Below are 18412 nucleotides of genomic sequence, written 5' to 3' on the forward strand. Positions count from 1 at the left end.
TTATGCTGTTTCTTGCGGAACGCATCTACCGCATAAAAACAGAACCTACTGTACTAGAAAACCCGGCCCGCTTCGCTGGGCACACTAAAATATAATAGATATGGTTTAGAACAGAAAAGATATGGTTTTCATATTATTTATTTCTTTATTTTTTATTCAAGAGCTTTGGCATAAACAATATTTTTTGTTTTTCTATTTGTTTTTGAGTAAATATAAAATATAAATTAAAAATCAGGAAAAAAGAAGATTGTTTTTAAATTTCAAATCAACGCAAATGAATAACTAAGAAACAATTTTTTTTTCCTGATCATCCATACATTTTTCGTTTCAATTTATATGTTTTATTAAGCATTGGAGCTTTTAATCATTATCCCTTTATATTTTTCAAAAAAAAAAACCAAAAAAAATTGTTTTCCACGAACATATAATTTCATTTGAACATTCGGATTTCACATTAAATTCTCAAATTTAGAAAGAAATTATTCACTGCTCCAAAATCCACTCCAAACAATTCACAAAAAAATTCACAAAAATTGTTTACACTTTGCACTTACGTCTTCTCCTTATGGCATCCAAATCAGAAAGAAATATTGACACATTGTAACTCACACTGTCAATTTGACAGTTCAGTTCCGCTCCAAGCGTTAAAAAAGTAAACGACATTATGGCTGGTTCAAAAGAACGCTGTACGCGTTGCCAGTGCTCCGAATTACAACCAAACTTTACGAAACCCATTTTCAATACTTACTTAACAATGTGTGTAAGTTTGGTTTAATTCGGTGCAAAGACACGTCGGGTCCACGGTTTGGCTTATATTTCGAGACCCTAGTCATCAATAGGTATGAAAATTACCCCGTATTAAAGCACTTATCAACAGCTTTCATTTGATACCCATATTGTACATACACAACCTAAGGTTACCCGGGTCCACGTTTTGGTCTCTATCTCGAGACCCCAGTCACGGAGCGGCATGAAAAATACTCTGTACTAAAGCATTCACCCACAGCTTCAATTTGATATCCATATTGTACAAACACATTCTAGGGTCCACGTTTTGGTCTCTATCTTGAGACTCTAGTCACGGAGCGGCATGAAAAATACTCTGAACTAAAGCATTCGCCAACAGCTTCCATTTGATACCCATATTGTATATACACATCCGAAGGTTACCCGGGTCCACGTTTTGACCTATATCTCGAACCCTATCCACCAATAGGTATCCAAACTATACGGGAACCATCTTCAATACCTTCTTAACAATGTGTGTAAGTTTGGTTTAATTCGGTGCAAAGACACGGCCGGTTAGCGAACACACATAAAAAGTTGACTTTATTTTATATATGTATACTAGCAACCCGCCCAGCTTCGCACGGGTATAAAATATATACCCTATGTCACTCACTGAAAAAATGATTAAACTCGATCCAGTAGTTTTGGCTTATTCATTACTGCCCGTGGCCCGCACGCGTTAAATTTGGAGTAAAACAATTCCCCTTTCTTTATAGCATGAAGATTTCCTGCTATCTTTGGGATATCTAAATTCATACCCTACTTTTTGCATATTAACTTTTTGCATTTTTACATATGTATTTATTTTATTTTTACAACAATTACTATATTACAGAATGTCTTTATATACAACGTTCATAGCCTTCTTGTCATTAGACAATACAAACATGTTTTCTCTAGAGGTTACTCTTGAAAGAGCGACATACAGTTGGCCATGTGAAAAACAGTCAACACTCAAATCTAAGCCTGCAACGTTGAAGGTTTGATCCTGAGATTTATTAATGGTCATTGCAAAAGATGTCTTTACCGGAAATTGTAAGCGTTTAAATTGGAATGGTAGATCCGATGGTATCAGAGGGATTCGGGGAATCAATACATCTTCTCCGGTACCACATCCTGTGAGTATTGTGCACTCTATTATGAAAGTTTTCAGTGATTTTACCAGCAAACGCGTGCCATTGCAAAGTTTAGGTGGACTTAGGTTTCTTAATAAAATAACAGGACAACCTATTTTCAGCTCCATTTTGTGAGGAGGGAGTCCAGACGGGTTCAAAGAATTTAGAAATTCTGTAGGAAGTTGAACAGCTTCTTCCAAATCGAGAACAGTATCGACCGAGTAGTATATTTTCGTCGGCGCATCAATCTTTGAAATAATCAAGTTATTTACTTTATCTACTTGTTCGTTAGTTGGTGACAGAATAGCTCTTTCTTTAAACCAAGATATTGTCTTATAACTTATGTTATCAATGTCTGGATAGACATTGTTGACTAACTCTTGGATGTTGTCTACCAAAATACAGAGGTTTTCTAGGTTAATCCTTCCCTCACTTTGTGTTAATTCTCCATTGCCAACTTTTAGCAGCATCTCTGGAAATAGCCTGTTCTCACGTGAAGATGACGAAATCCTCATATTAGTTTTAAGCTCTAATTTATTGACATACGACTAAAGGTGGGATCTTTTTAGCGAAGCATTTATTTCGTCAGCACGTGTTCCTCGAGTCACAACTGGTAGGATTTGACGGAAATCTCCTGAGAACAGAATTGTACATCCACCCATAGGTGCATTTTTGTTGCGCAAATCGCGCATTGTCCTATCCAGTGCTTCCAAAGACGTCTTGTTTGACATGGTAGCTTCGTCCCAGACTATTAATGAGCAGTCACGCATCAATTTTCCTGTATTGCTCTGTCTAGAAACACTACAGACGCTGTTATCATCATCGGTGGCGATTTTCAGCGGGTGCTTCATTGTAGAGTGTGTGGTTCGGCCTCTTTCCAAAAGAGTAGCGGCAATGCCGGATGACGCAACAGCTAACGCAATTTTTCCGGTAGATCTCAATTACTAATTACTGTTGTAATATCTTGAAAAATATTGTTTTTAATTATATGCTGTAAAGAGCCATATACATAGATCTATATGAAAACAACAATGTATTTAAGGTATTTAATTGGATAAGGATTAATGTTGTACCTATTTGTTAAAATTGCTTCGAAAATAAGCTATTAGTTGTCGTAAAAAGTAAATGACAAAAAATGTTATTGTATGGAATTGATAGCAAACTAAACGCGCTCCGAATCAATAAAAACTATTCAAAAACTGTATTTTAATTATGTGCGATTTACTAATATAGAACCTGAAAATAGCGTTTTATTTCGCTGTAAAATTGTATGTGCATATAATTACATGGAATTCAGTACATACATAGATACATATGTACATATGTCCGAAATGAAATAATGCGAGCGATTCGTAAATACATACATACATATGTCACCATACGATGTAATTCAACATTAATGAGGTGTGGTGAGATTATCGCTTAACGCCTGTTGCTTCATTCGGCTGACAGCGAACACACACACAAACAGCTTTTTTTGGAAAAAGAGCTGCTTTTGTTTAAACAATTTTGGTTAAATAACAAATAAATCAATTTTTTTTTTTGATGCAGAACGAAAGTAAATATTTCAAAGTTAAACTTCAAGAAAGTTTCATTTTAATTGGTTGATTCGTTTATGATTTATGGCCGTGAAAACAAAAAAATTATGTTTTTTTCCACATTTTGACCGATTGCCACGCCCCCTTTATATATTTCTTCACATTATATAGATATAAACCTTCCTCTTCAATCAATCTATCTTTAAAAAAAAACCGCATCAAAATCCGTTGGGTAGTTTTAAAAATTTAAGCGTATAAGGGGACATAGGGACAGAAAAAGCGACTTTGTTTTATAATATGTAGTGAAGATAAATATCCTATCCTATTACATATATGTATATGTTATACTATTATATATATATATATATATGGCATTTCTTACAGGCTAAACAACATTTTAAAAAACATTTATTAATTCATTCAAAACTAAATTGAAGTTGTATTTAGTATATGGTAAGAGAAATCAATAGCAGAAGAAGTTGAAAAGAGATTGAATTCATAGGAGCATTAGCAGCATAATTAGTTCTGACTACTTCCAGTGCAAAAATATCCTATTACATATAATATATATGTTATAATAGTATAATATATATGTTATAATAGTATAATATATATGTTATAATAGTATAATATATAATAGTATAACATATATATGTAATAGGATATTTTTGCACTGGAAGTAGTCAGAACTAATTATGCTGCTAATGCTCCTATTAATAGAGCATTACAAGGAATTCAATCTCTTTTCAACTTCTTCTGCTATTGATTTCTCTTACTATATACTAAATACAACTTCAGTTTAGTTTTGAATGAATTAATAAATAGTTTTTAAAATGTTGTTTAGTCTGTAAGAAATGTCATATCTTCTAGAGCATAAACAAATAAATGGAATTGTTAAAAAATTATCGACGTATGATCTACTATGCTGATATACCATATATACTGTACTATGATCTATTGTACTCAAAATAAAGACCGCATACCATATTCTAGCTTCGAACGCACAAGAGAGTTCTCGAAAATTCAAAATATAAGTTTATTCCTCACAAGTGATATTATCGCCTTCAAAGTACTTCCCATCAACTGCAACGCCCCATTATGCCAATGTTTGATCCAGCTCTCGAAACATTTCTGAAACTGTATTTTCAGGATATTCTTCAGAGTCGTCTTCGATTTTTCCATTATCTCCTTTCGGCTGTTAAAACGCGTTCTTCGTAATATTTTTTTGGCTCGGTTAAACAAAAAACAAACGCAGCGAGCCATATCAAGTGGATTCGATTGATGGCTGTTGGATGGTATCAGTTTCGTCCTTTGTCAAAAACTCACGGATAATGATGGCACTGTGCGAAATCCACGAGTTTTTTCCCACAAACCCTGTCTTTTTTGGCGAATTGCCTCGCCTTTACGTCTCTTAACTCCCAACTCCCAAATAATTGGCCTTCTGGCTAAAATTACCACGCTTTCTGTTTTACTGAAAACAGTGGTCTTGGTTCATTCGGAGCTCTCCACTCACTCGCCTGATGTCTGGATTGCGTGTTGTTCTCATAAATCTACTTCTCGTTTCCAGTAATGATGCGTTTGATGAATATTGGGTCGGGTCCACCCTTGGAAATCATGTCTAGGCAGATATCAATGCGGTGCCTTTTTCCATGAAATTTAGGTCCTTTGGGATCAATTTTGCAGCAACACGGCGCCAACCCAAACCACGAACTACAATGTCCTGAACGGATCCATAAGCAATGTTCAAGTCGTCTGCAAGCTCTCTGATGGGCTGATGGTTAATTTGCGGTTATTAATCCACTTTTCTTTTCCTTTTTGATGTTTTCATCAGTTTTCGATAACCACTATGTTCATCATCCTCGATGGACTCACGATGTCTTCTGTAGCGTTAGTGTCTGTTTCTTTATAGTATCATTACCAAAACAGTTTCCTAACATGTCTAAGGCTTTCGCTCCATTGAATCCATTTTTTAACGCAAAATTTAATACAAACTTCTTGTTGCAAATTCAAATCCATTTTTAAAACTGTAAAATCGAAACCACTTGCAGAAGTAGATGAATGACGTGAATGCATACATGTAAACTATTCTTAATATATGAAAATCTAAATTTTGTATAGGACACTTTTTAACACAAAATAAAGATGTTTAGGAACATTTCAATATTTTAAAATAACTGTGTCGCTATCTACAGGTAGGTTTGAAAAATTGTATACTGACCAATTTGAGATATTATTGAAGACCATGTATTTATATAAATTCATAGTCGTTCCCACGACAGTCGGTTCTACGTAACCGGAAGGACCCGGATTTATATCCGGCCAAGGACTGTCACTTCAGCAGCATTCCTCGTATATGCACGGGGAATGTTTATGCTGCTATAACAACATCATCAACAACAACAAATTCATAGTCGTCTCCAAATGGATCCATCATGTAATATTAAGCTCCAAAAACTGTCATTTGTTTAAGATTTTTTGGAATAAGTGAAGCATTTTGCAAATTTTTTCCTAAGTTTTAAACACGTAGCACTGGTTTACAAACAATTACCTTGACAAATACCCGTCTGTATCGAAAAGAGTTTGTTTGGAATTCCCTAGCTGAAAACACATATTTTTTAATTTTCCTGTGATAAAATATGTCCTTTTTTTCAAAATTGTTTTAAATTAAGATTTGGAAATTTCCGTTGATTCATTCATTTTTTACACACGATATGAGATTTAAGCTTGTATGGGAGGTGCTATGCCTCCTATTTCAGTCCCTTCCCTAATGACTGCTTAAAAATATTGTTATTCACCTATGACTGCATGAATAAAAAAGTGACTGCAAGGCTGGGGCTGAAACCTATTATCCGATGAATGTGACTACAACGATTTTAATTCGCGTTGATTGTACTAATCAACACCTCTTATCTAAATTATTTGAAAAAAGAACTCGTGTAAAACTATATTTACCATTAATATTGACTGTAATAAAACACAATATAAGGCGCATATTTTTGAGGAACATTTCAACCCAATATGAATAACCCTTGTGGATCATTTTGACACTTATTTATGAAAATCTGAAAAATTTAAAGTTTCAGAAAAACATTCTTCGCGAAATGTCAGTATCAGGACTCAGGGGTCTGCTCAGACTAAAAAAGTGTGTGAAAATGGATTAAATATAAATAAATAAATAACTCATCAGTCAACTTGGTGCCGAGTCTCACTTGTTCATCAGCTCTACAGTTACCTTCAATGTCTCAATAAAGCCGGAACCCATGTTACCTTTAGGTAAAATTACTCAACTATTTCGCTAAGAGATGTGCAGCTTTTCATGGCTACCTTGGAGATAGTCGACTGTTTTGTGATGTATCTTATCCCCGCCTGGTTATCAGTCAAAATGTAGATATCATGTCCAGGTACTGCATCCCACTCTTACGGCTTTTATTATTGCTATCTGTTCAGCCTAAATGATGGAGAAGCTAAAAGTGATCACCAGATGTTCGGAATATCGTACACCTCCACTCTCCATTTCATTCCTGGGTATTCATGGATGGGCCTCACCCTTTCTTACATGGTCCTGCTTCCATTCTTTCCTTGAAGGTAAAAAGGTCGTGAACGTTGTAATGGCAAGTGTAGAGGGAGTGCATAGTCCACCAGCCCGGAAAGCCCCCAATACCAGCTAGGATTTTACCGTGGCCGTAGTCCGTGTTTGACTTCAACTGTTAAACCTTATTTTTGTTTCTCTAAGGAGGAAAACTCCTGAGCATATTTTATATTTTAAACTTTTTTGAGTGATATAGGTACATGCCGAATCGAAGACGACTATATAAACTTTTACGCTTGGCGGGCGGCTGCATCTCTAGCGAGCACAGAAATAGTGAATCAAAAGCAGCTTTTGCTAGAATCTTAGATAATTATGCTAGACGAATGAATAATAAGCAAAAAATGTTCAATCTCGAACTCCAAACTACGTAGCACAGCCGTTGGGCAATGGAATATGGTAATTTGACAAGGAAAGATTATTGGCAATATTAAAAGGCCTTTACCCATTGGTGGCTCTGGATCGCGGAAATGGGGATATTTCACGAATGCCAAGCTGTAGGCAACTGGACGGGTCATAGGTTGGTGATAGTGAAAGGCCTTTAGATATGAAGGCTAATTGAGGGCCTATGTTTCAATGGGATATAAAGGAAACGATGATGATGATGATGATCGCTGAAATATGATGTGGAGCTCTATGAAGTTATAGGCAGTTAAAGCAGGGTTTTTTAAAAAAGAAGATGCATAGCATGTACGTTTGTTTGGATTTATTATACGTATAAAAGTAACCTATTCTAAGTAACAAACTAAACAATTAACTATAATATACATACATACCTACGTCTTATAAGTTAATAAAAATAAATATTATGACAAAAAACAATAACTCTGTGCCTACAAACACATAGCAGTAGGTATTAACTTAAATATTTGTTCTTAAATTATATGTTGCACCCAGCATTAAAATCACCCACGATGCACAGAATACAAAGGTGGCGCCCATCTCGTACGCTATTACGCTGTCAGCGCATTTTACAGAATCGCTGTGTGTGTGATGGCACACTTGTACAATTTATTTGTGTGTAGCTTGTGTAATTTCTTATTTTTCTTGTATTCTTGCTCGCATTTTCCCATTTCGCACACGCAGCTGCACCTGTGTGACGTCACGCCTCTCTGATAGGCGTATTCTTGTATTCTATCATTCTTAAAAAACAACATTCAATTCCATAACATCTCACCGCCATCAGTCTATTTCATCTCTCTCTCTCTCTCTCTCTTTCTCTCTCTCTCTCTTTCTGCTCCACATTGTGTAATTTAAATATATTTGTTGTTCCTTGCTTTATCTTTATAAATGAAAGTGCCCTCGTTTATCATCTAGGGGTGATATCAAAAGTAGTTTTTAGGGCACGCACAAACAAACTCATATAAATATGCACATATCTACATTACATATATATATATACATATATATATATATTTCCATATTTACAAATGTGTGTTTCAGCATTGCCCATCGCAATATACCGAAAATAATCAGCAGCGTATACAACGTTCAATGAACTGGCATTGTGATGCGTGGTGACAATGTTTTTGTGGAGCGATGGCGCTTTTGCAAAAACATCTTGACGGATTTGAGCGGCAATTGAAAATGATAGTAAGCACAATATGGCAGTGGATCCCAATAAGCGAATAGAGCTTCTCTCTTATCCAATACAGTAGTGGGAGTGGAGCGTTCTACAGAGCTCCAGCGGAAGTTGGCCGTCAACGCCCCCAGTGCCGATTCCTCGGCTGGACTAGTAAAACTTAATTCTCTCCGATGTATACATTTCATAGTTCGGCAGAGCACTTGGGCGTGAGAACGATTATAGCATATGTATGGTAATGAGACGCCGATTCGTATACCAAGCGGGATAAATTGTGACGTGCCCTGACATTTAATCAGCCGGAAACTCATATGCCCATTAATGCTACGTTGAAAGCGTACTTTGGCGAAAAACGTCTTGAGCCATATGTCTATTTGTGATTCGTCTGACATGACTGTATGATTATGTGAATTTAATGATGTTACCGGTATCAAATTTTTCGTCTCATGCTCAACTCTACATGTAACATTTGATACAACCCGAGAATCTTTTACTGTTGTGCATGTGACGTAGTGTTCTCCTGGCAAATCGCGTATCACAATCCACTTTTCACTTTCACTTATTTCGTGATTAAATTTAATATCTATTCTATTTTTTGGCAATAAGTACTTAAAACGTTCGATTAAGCCTTGAGCACCGACCGCCATTAAAATGTTTCGATAATTACTGATAAAGTTGTCCTCGTATAATTTTTGCAGATCATTGGGCGAAGTGAGCACGTTGTAGGGTGGCAATGAAATATTATGAGCTGTACACTTTCTAAAAAATTCAAGGCAGTCGTCCAACACGCAGGTTTCATTGAAGCCCGGAATGAAACTTGCACAGCCGAGCAGCTCCAGGTGTTGTTTAGCAAGTGCATCGTAGTAAGCAGGGCTTGTTGCGCAAACCGGTATATAAACGGAAGGCTTCTCCTTGTTAACGATCTGACATAAAGCAGTTATATAATTATCCACATTATTTGGACTTGGTTTTGGCACAACGTAAAATTTGTCGACTGCTGTGGAGAATCGCGCTAATCCAAATAGACCTTCGAATTCGAATACTACTACACGTGAACCGGAGGAGTAAAAGTTACGGGCTAGATGTAAAGTTTGAATTGTACTTCCACAACTAATCAGAACTGTACGCTTATGGTGTTGCTGTCCATCCGATGATAAATCCAATAGCCACTTTACCAATGCCATAGGTATGCGTGTGAACTTCCAGAATATCCATAATAATGCTGAGAGCCAAAAGCTGGGTGCGGCTATAGATAGCGGAAGATAAAGGATAAACCGAATAAGGACGAATGCTAATTTGATCAACAGTTGGGGCCAGAAGAGAAGAACCATCCACAAGGAAGTAACAATTGTACGCGGCGATTTTCGCAGGACTTCTGTTCTGTGTCCAGAAACTGGATGCCTGTGTGCATCTAGCGCTGTTTGTGAAGATTGATCCTGGTTAGGGTCTTCGGGTATTTGATCCAATGAATTGATGCGACGAAATCTTGAGCGTGAATACCGTAACTGCCGAGCTTGTTCTTGTTTCTTTAAATTATCAAAAGCCATTTTTATTTTTGCGATATTTCCTTCTGTTTAAAACCGATTCCTTTCTGTGCAAAGTTTCACACAACCAATTATTTCATACGGCAAGCGATTATTTGTTTATCCGAGAAACTGGTGCAGGCGCAGCACTGAATTTTAGTTTCAATTTACTGACGGCGCGTTTCCAATAAGGGCAAAACTCAATAAGCTACTAAATACCACTTAAATGGCGTCTCATCTTTTAAATCTCATTATTAAAAAAAAAAAAATTAAGAACTCTTAATGATGTGTTGATTTAAGCTCCTCTCCTAGCTTACAATTCACAAACGTTATTTAAAAAAATGAAGCAAATCTCGGAATTCACAAGTATATAGAGTAGAATACATACGAGTAATGAAATTCCGAACTTACAGATATACATACGTTCATAAAAGTCTGCGTATGTATATGCACAGGCTCATATTTAAAATGAGTGAAAAGAACAGTGGCGGATCAAAGCTATTAAAGTTGTCGATAGTGGACCACCAAACATTATTTTAATTCCACCAAATCGTCGTGTCAAAGTACATACATAGAACGGAGAAAGACTTTATTCGAAATGAAGGCAATACAAACTCTAAATGTACTTTTCTTATCATAGTTTTAATATTAGTTTGGGGAAAAAGAAAACCATTATTTTTGAGTGAAATATTGGAGCAAATGGTTTAAAACTGTTTTAAGGTCGTTCTTTAGCTCCTGGGCGATGCTACGACTACTAACATGTCGGTCAACTTCGATTATTTCTGTGATTTCATCGACATTTTCTACAAGGAAGAAATATATTTTTATTTCGGTTTTCAAAGCAGCCAGAGGTCTGACCAAGATCAGGCCGTTAACCGGCTCTCAGCGAATTTAACAGAATCAGCTGATGGGTTGAAGTAACCCATTGCACAGAAATGCAAGTAAAACATTCTTATTCTTACTATTTTTTGACAGGCACCCTAGGAGTTTAGCTGTGGGCATTTTTTGACGACCAGCTGAGATTGTATTTACTTATGGTTCTGTACAATGGTCAGGAGAACGGTTTGTTTACGAAAAAATTGAGATTATATTGGTGATATACGAAAGGAATCAACGTAGTCGACACCCCTGTTGCAGCGTTGCCGTCTGAACAACGACTGACTGGACGAGTGGTTAATACAGGTGAAATGAGCGGATAGAATTCTGCTCCTGAGTACTGCGGCCGGTGACGTAGCAGCCGAAGTTACACGATCAGTTTCGCTCTTCACCATAGTTGAAGACCAAACCTGGTAAAACACATGGTGAACAAAATTCAGAAAGTGTGGCCAATATCAGACCGTTTACCAACTCTCAACGAATTTAAAGGAAAGAATCAGCTGCTTGGCTGACGTAACCGGGGTCCTGACAGAGAGTTAAGGCGAATTGATGGTGAATTCTAACGGTCACAAAATCTAAACGTTGCTAAAGTACGACTTTGAATGCTCTATAAAGCAGGTTTTCATAGACTTCCATAGTAACTTTAATATTTAACAGATCCAAATGAGACTCGTTTCTCTTAATTCCTATGCTGAGTAAGATTTTTAATGAGAAATTTGTTGATTGTTGGGTCTTGTTGTTGTTGTTTATGATTCAGCAAATCCATACTTAACGCGGTGAAGTCATTATAAATCCTCAATCTCATCTAAAGATGGACCCAGACAGCGTGGAATCAAAGAGGGTGAGATGTTAGATGAGTGTGTCTAAGTAGCATCACGGACGTATCTTGGATATGCCGGGGTCAATTCTGGTTAAGTTGAAGTTTAATCCCGAACGGCAAGTGCCAGGGCAATAAGAGCATCACGAGGCTCTTCATTTGGTGAATGCTGATAAAAGTGGTTAGTGTATGGGTTTAGTGTGAGTTTGTTGGTGTTTCTGGGGAAGTTCGTAGGCTCGCTCTTTAGATATTGCCAGAGAAAGGGGTTAAAGGCATTTTTGTATTATTTCCTTGAACAGGCTGATTTACATTTATGGACGGTGGCATAATGATCTAGACTTTTCACTTGCAGCAAAGGAAATTCGGTCTAAACACCTCTGAAGGATGCCTGTGCCACATTATTGCTAGTACTACTTAGTACTTTCAGTGTTGCTATTGTATTATGACACATTTAAAATTCTCTTGATACAGTAAGTAGTTTTCCACAGTGAATTTTTGAGTCCGCCGCTGTGCAGGCACACGTTAACCACGAGACTACATGCGCATATGTATATGCACCTTGTATATATTCGTATGTATACGAGTATATGTATGTATGTATGTATATATGCACATAAGTGATTTTCGTATTGGCGATTGTGGTTTGTTTTTATTTTTTAATCTGTTTTTTTATAAAATATTCATCATGTCGAATCACACGAAATTATTTTACCTTTTCCATAGTTTAAGAAAGTTAATTGGCTGATATTATTGTTATTAATTTATTAATAAAAGTTACAATAAAATATTTTAATTTTGATAAGCTTTAATAACTTATATAAACATTTGGCTTCGAAACAGTAAACCATAGAATTAGGTTAAAGTGAGTAGTATATAATACCGATTACCGGACAATAGGCTGCGAAATGTGAAGAAAATATCGCGAACCACCTACTAAAACCATACATCATCCGACTTTGCATCTTCAATTTCACCCAGAAAAAGCCAGTTATTTTTGTTCTTTATTCGTCTCCAAAATAAATAAATAAATTAATAATTGGCGGCTACACTTCTGTTAGGTGGTTGGGCCTATAAGAGTGAGGTTATTTCGAATGAAATTAAATCCGATATTTATTGATGAATAGTAGATGAATGCCAATGATAAAATTGATCAAGCATAAGCGGGCGAAACCAATGAAATAATCGAAGGTACAAAGTACAACACTAAAAAACATATAATATACATAAAACATGGATGGTTCCATGTGTAGAAGTCCACGCAAGTGGGGAAAGTTACTGATCGCCATTCACTTGGGAGTGGCCAGGACGATTCTTCTACATATGGTCCAAGCAGCTCACAACGTCCGGGATTAGCCCACGTATCCTCTGGTTAGCTTCCGAACACCCGTCCGGGAGTGAGCTAAAGTGAGAAGGCGAAGCATCCCAGCATAGCTGGTTGTGCGCTGGGTTTGGGACCCGCCACTTAAAAAGCCCCCCCAATGAAAACAGCAACAAAGCCTCGGATGAGAACTTCCAACACTGATGACGACCCCTGCAAACGAAATAAGGAATACGATTTGAGGGCATGCACCTGGAATGTCCGGTCCCTTAATGGGGAAGGTGCCTCTGCCCGGCTGGTTGATGTCCTCGTGAGAGTAAAGGCTGACATCACTGCCATCCAAGAGATGCGATGGACGGGGCAAGGTAAGAAAAACATAGGACCTTGCGACGTCTACTACAGCTGCCATGTAAAGGAGCGCAAATTCGGTGTCGGATTTGTTGTGGGAGAGAGACTTCGTCGCCAAGTACTGTCGTTCACTCCGGTGGACGAGCGTCTCGCAATAATCCGCATCAAAGCGCGATTTTTTAACATCTCGCTAATTTGCGCCCACGCCCCGACGGAAGAGAAGGACGATGCGACCAAGGATTCTTTCTATGAGCGCTTGGAACGTTCCTATGAGCGCTGCCCCCGCCACGACATAAAAATCGTGCTTGGCGACTTCAACGCCAGGGTGGGCAAGGAGGGAATTTTTGGTCCCACAGTCGGAAAATTCAGCCTGCACAACGAAACATCCGGTAACGGACAGAGGCTGATCGACTTCGCCGGGGCCCGAAACATGGTAGTCTGCAGCACCAGATTCCAGCATAAAAAGATACACCAAGCTACCTGGCTGTCTCCTGATCGAAAAACGCGAAACCAGATCGATCATGTTGTGATAGATGGAAGACACGCTTCTAGTGTATTAGATGTACGTACGATCCGAGGGCCCAACATCGACTCGGATCATTACCTTGTTGCAGCCAAGCTGCGCACCCGCCTCTGTGCAGCAAAAAACGTACATCTACCTACGCAAAGAATGTTCGACATCGAAAAGCTGCAATCACAACAGACAGCCAGAAGATTCGCCACTCGACTCTCACTCCTGCTCTCGGAGAGCACTGCCCAACACACCGGCATGCGCGAGCAATGGAGCAACATTTCTCGTTCCCTACGTACCGCCGCCGAAGAAGAAATCGGATTCCGGCGAGCCCGAAAAAACAATTGGTACGACGAGGAATGTCATGCTGCCGCCGAAAGAAAAGATGTCGCCTATAGAGCCACGCTGCGATCGGGCGCAACGCGAGCCATGTGGGATCGCTACAGAGAGCTGAAAAAGGAAGAGAGACGTATTATCCGACAGAAGAAACGAGAGGCCGAAATACGTGAGTGCGAGGAGCTTGAGATGCTGGCCAATAGGAACAACGCCCGAAAATTCTACCAGAAAGTTCGGCGGCTTACAGAAGGTTTTAAGACCGGTGCGTTGTCCTGTAAGAACAAAGACGGCGATCTGGTGACTGACGTACAGAGCAATCTTAAATTATGGAGGGAACACTTCTCGAACCTGTTAAACGGTGACAGCTGCGCATGTCATAGAGAATGTGAAGATCCCGATACCCCAATCGTTGACGACGGAATTGTCGTTCCGTTACCCGACCATGACGAGGTGAGAATAGCGATAACGCGGCTAAAGAACAACAAAGCCGCGGGCGCCGACGGACTGCCGGCTGAGCTATTCAAACATGGCGGCGAGGAGCTGGTAAGGTGCATGCATCAGCTCCTATGCAAAATATGGTCGGATGAAAGCATGCCTGCCGATTGGAATTTAAGTATGCTCTGCCCAATCCATAAGAAGGGCGATCCTGCAATTTGTGCCAATTACCGCGGGATTAGTCTTCTAAATATCGCCTATAAGGTTCTAGCGAGCGTATTGTGTGAAAGGCTGAAGCCCACCGTCAACCAGCTGATTGGACCTTATCAGTGTGGCTTCAGACCTGGAAAGTCTACCATCGACCAAATATTCACAATACGCCAAATCTTGGAAAAGACCCATGAAAGGAGAATCGACACACACCATCTTTTCGTCGACTTCAAAGCTGCATTCGACAGTACGGAAAGGAGTTACCTGTATGCCGCTATGTCTGAATTTGGTATCCCCGCAAAACTAATACGGCTATGTAAGATGACGTTGCTCAACACCAGCAGCGCCGTCAGAATTGGGAAGGACCTCTCCGAGCCGTTTGATACCAAACGAGGTTTCAGACAGGGTGACTCGCTGTCGTGTGACTTCTTTAACCTGATGTTGGAGAGCATCGTACGAGCCGCAGAACTTAATCGCTCAGGCACAATATTTTATAAGAGCGTACAATTGTTGGCGTATGCCGATGATATTGATATCATCGGCCTTAACAACCGCGCTGTTAGTTCTGCCTTCTCCAAACTGGATAAAGAGGCAAAGCGAATGGGTTTGGTGGTGAACGAGGACAAAACGAAGTACCTCCTGTCTTCAAACAAACAGTCGGCGCACTCGCGTATCGGCACCCACGTCACTGTAGACAGTTATAATTTCGAGGTTGTAAAAGACTTCGTTTATTTAGGAACCAGCATTAACATCGATAACAATGTCAGCCTTGAAATCCAACGTAGAATCTCTCTTGCCAACAAGTGCTACTTTGGACTAAGTAGGCAACTGAGCAGTAAAGTCCTCTCTCGACGAACAAAACTAACACTCTACAAGACTCTCATCATGCCCGTCCTAACTTATGGCGCAGAAGCTTGGACGATGACAACATCCGATGAAGCGACGCTTGGAGTGTTCGAGAGAAAGATTCTGCGTAAGGTTTTTGGACCTTTGCACGTTGGCAACGGCGAATATCGCAGGCGATGGAACGATGAGCTGTATGAGCTTTACGACGACATAGACATAGCGCAGCGAATAAAGATCCAGCGGCTTCGTTGGCTGGGTCATGTCGTCCGAATGGATTCAAACGCTCCGGCTTTGAAAGTATTCGATGCGGTACCAGCTGGTGGTAGCAGAGGAAGAGGAAGGCCTCCTCTGCGTTGGAAAGATCAGGTGGAGAAGGACTTGGCTTCACTTGGTGTGTCCAATTGGCGCCGGTTAGCACGAGAGAGAAACGACTGGCGCGCTTTGTTAAGCTCGGCAAAAATCGCGTAAGCGGTTATCGCGCCAATTAAGAAGAAGAAAACATAACATAGCACATAACATAACATTTAAGAATACTTCAATGAGAACTAAATTTAAATATATTAGGACTACCCATTAGGGAATATGGTAATTATTTTACGATTCATATTTGTAAAAGCGACCAAAAAGTACCTCGGAGGTAAAGGACATAAAGGAACATGTATGTATATATAAATATACATATACTCATATATGAATATATATATATGTATATAGATATAAGTATATACAGTACGAAAAATACCGACTTTGAATGCTCTATCAGGTTTTCATAGACTTTCATAGTAACTTTAATATTTAACAGTTCCAGTGAGACTCGTTTCTCTTAATTCCTAGTGCTGAGTGAGATTTTTAATGAGAAATTTGTTGATTATTGTCTGTTGTTGTTGTTTTTGTTGTTTATGATTCAGCAGCTTACAAATCCATACTTATTGCTGTGAAGCTATTAGCAATTATTAATCACGTCTAACGATGTGCACAGAACAATATTTCGACAGCGTGGAACCGAAGGGGGTGAGATGTTAGATGAGTGTGTCTAAGTAGCATAAAATGCCGGACGCATCTTGGATATGCCGGGATCAATTTATCAATCAATTAAATTGAAGTTTAATCCAGAACGTCATAAGATATACAATATAATTATATATGTACATATATACAGCTTCGGCCAAAAGTAATAACCACTCCACTAAAATGCGAGTAATTTCAAATGTGGCTACCAAAGTGACCGCTGCTTTATGAAAAAGTGTCACTAGTGTGTTTAATCTTCGCTTACAACCAAATATTGTTTTGTGGGAAATGCCATAAAAAGTTATTTTTTTTAAAGGTAAACTTAAAATATTTTGGCATTTCAAATATATATATATGTAAATAATATCTACTTCATCCAAATGCCTAAAAAAGTGATTTGGGGAGACAAAATCCCACCAAAATAAATCGAAACGTGGAAGGAAATGCCTTACTAGCGTACGGGAAGGCCGTAAACTTATACGCGAGTCTCTCAAGGATCGTAAAAAAATTCTCTTCTGCTCTTGCAGCTGTCGGAAAAAATTGGAAAATCCGTTAGTGCTCAAACAGCTAGAAGTAGGCTTCTGGGAGCAGGTGCAAAAAGATGTAAAGCTCGAAAGAAGCGTGGCTTCCAGAATTGGAAAAAAGCGTTTAGAATGGGCTCTCCGATATCATCTTTTTACGGAGGAAGATTGGTCGAATGTTCTGTTGTCTGTTGAATGGAGCTTCGAGTGGGACATTATTTTAAAATATCAACAACCAAAGCTTCTTACCCTAGTCCAATTTCGAGGAAATAAAACAAATCTTTGAAAATCATTTATTTTTCTTTCATAAAGAGTACCGAGGAATACCATCCAGATTGCGTGGTATTCACAGTTAAGCATGGAGGAGGCAGCATTATGATTAGAGGCTGTATGGCTTGTGAGGGTCGCATGGCGGTCAATAGGACATAAATGTATTAAGCTGATCTGTAAAAAAATCTCACTTAGACCTCTAGGCTCCATTCTGTTGCCAGTACCATGTTTTTGAAATCGAAGATATTCTTGTATTTTAAGTAATTCTTAATGCCCGTCTTCGTGAGTTTTAACAAGCCCTTCATCCTATTATCAGAAATATCCTTCAAGCATGAAAAATATGTTGATCCTAGGCTCATCTGTTGACTCCTACAACGTTCCCACGACAGTCGGTTCTGCGTTACCGGAACGACCCGGATTTATTTTCGGCCAAGGACTGTCACTTCAGCAGCATTCTCCATTTATATGTATGGGGAATGTTTATGCTGCTACAATAAACACAACAACAGTCCTACAAATAACAGGGCAGTGGACACGCATCGCTCTGGACTAATCCCATTTTGGCTACATGATTTGGGGTGACGCAGTGTTCCGCCAGTATTCCAACCAATCTTTTGCAGTCTCCCCTAAAGTTTGCATTTTTCGTGTTCTAAGTCCTTAGCATAATTGTGGGAGGTTGAGGGTTTCCATATCGACTGCGGAAATAAATGTATTAGAAACTGTACTTTTGCCTTCGTTAACGTGCGATATAGTTAAATTCCAACAAGGCAATGCTCCTCGTCC

The 18412-nt window shown here is 38.8% G+C and overlaps 2 protein-coding genes across 2 annotated transcripts in view; one reads left to right on the forward strand and one right to left on the reverse strand.

Moving 5' to 3' along the window:
- LOC128855171 (rootletin) overlaps window positions 1-18412 on the forward strand; it is an 88407-nt gene that overhangs the window by 12304 nt on the left and 57691 nt on the right. The window lies entirely within an intron of this gene.
- On the reverse strand, window positions 8226-10454 carry LOC128855167 (uncharacterized). Its single transcript, XM_054089866.1, has one exon. It carries the CDS (start codon window positions 10155-10157, stop codon window positions 8520-8522), a length of 1638 nt encoding a protein of 545 aa, XP_053945841.1. The 5' UTR covers window positions 10158-10454; the 3' UTR covers window positions 8226-8519.

Source organism: Anastrepha ludens, chromosome 2 (assembly GCF_028408465.1).
Source record: "Anastrepha ludens isolate Willacy chromosome 2, idAnaLude1.1, whole genome shotgun sequence".
In the NCBI taxonomy this organism is placed as follows: Eukaryota; Metazoa; Arthropoda; class Insecta; order Diptera; family Tephritidae; genus Anastrepha; species Anastrepha ludens.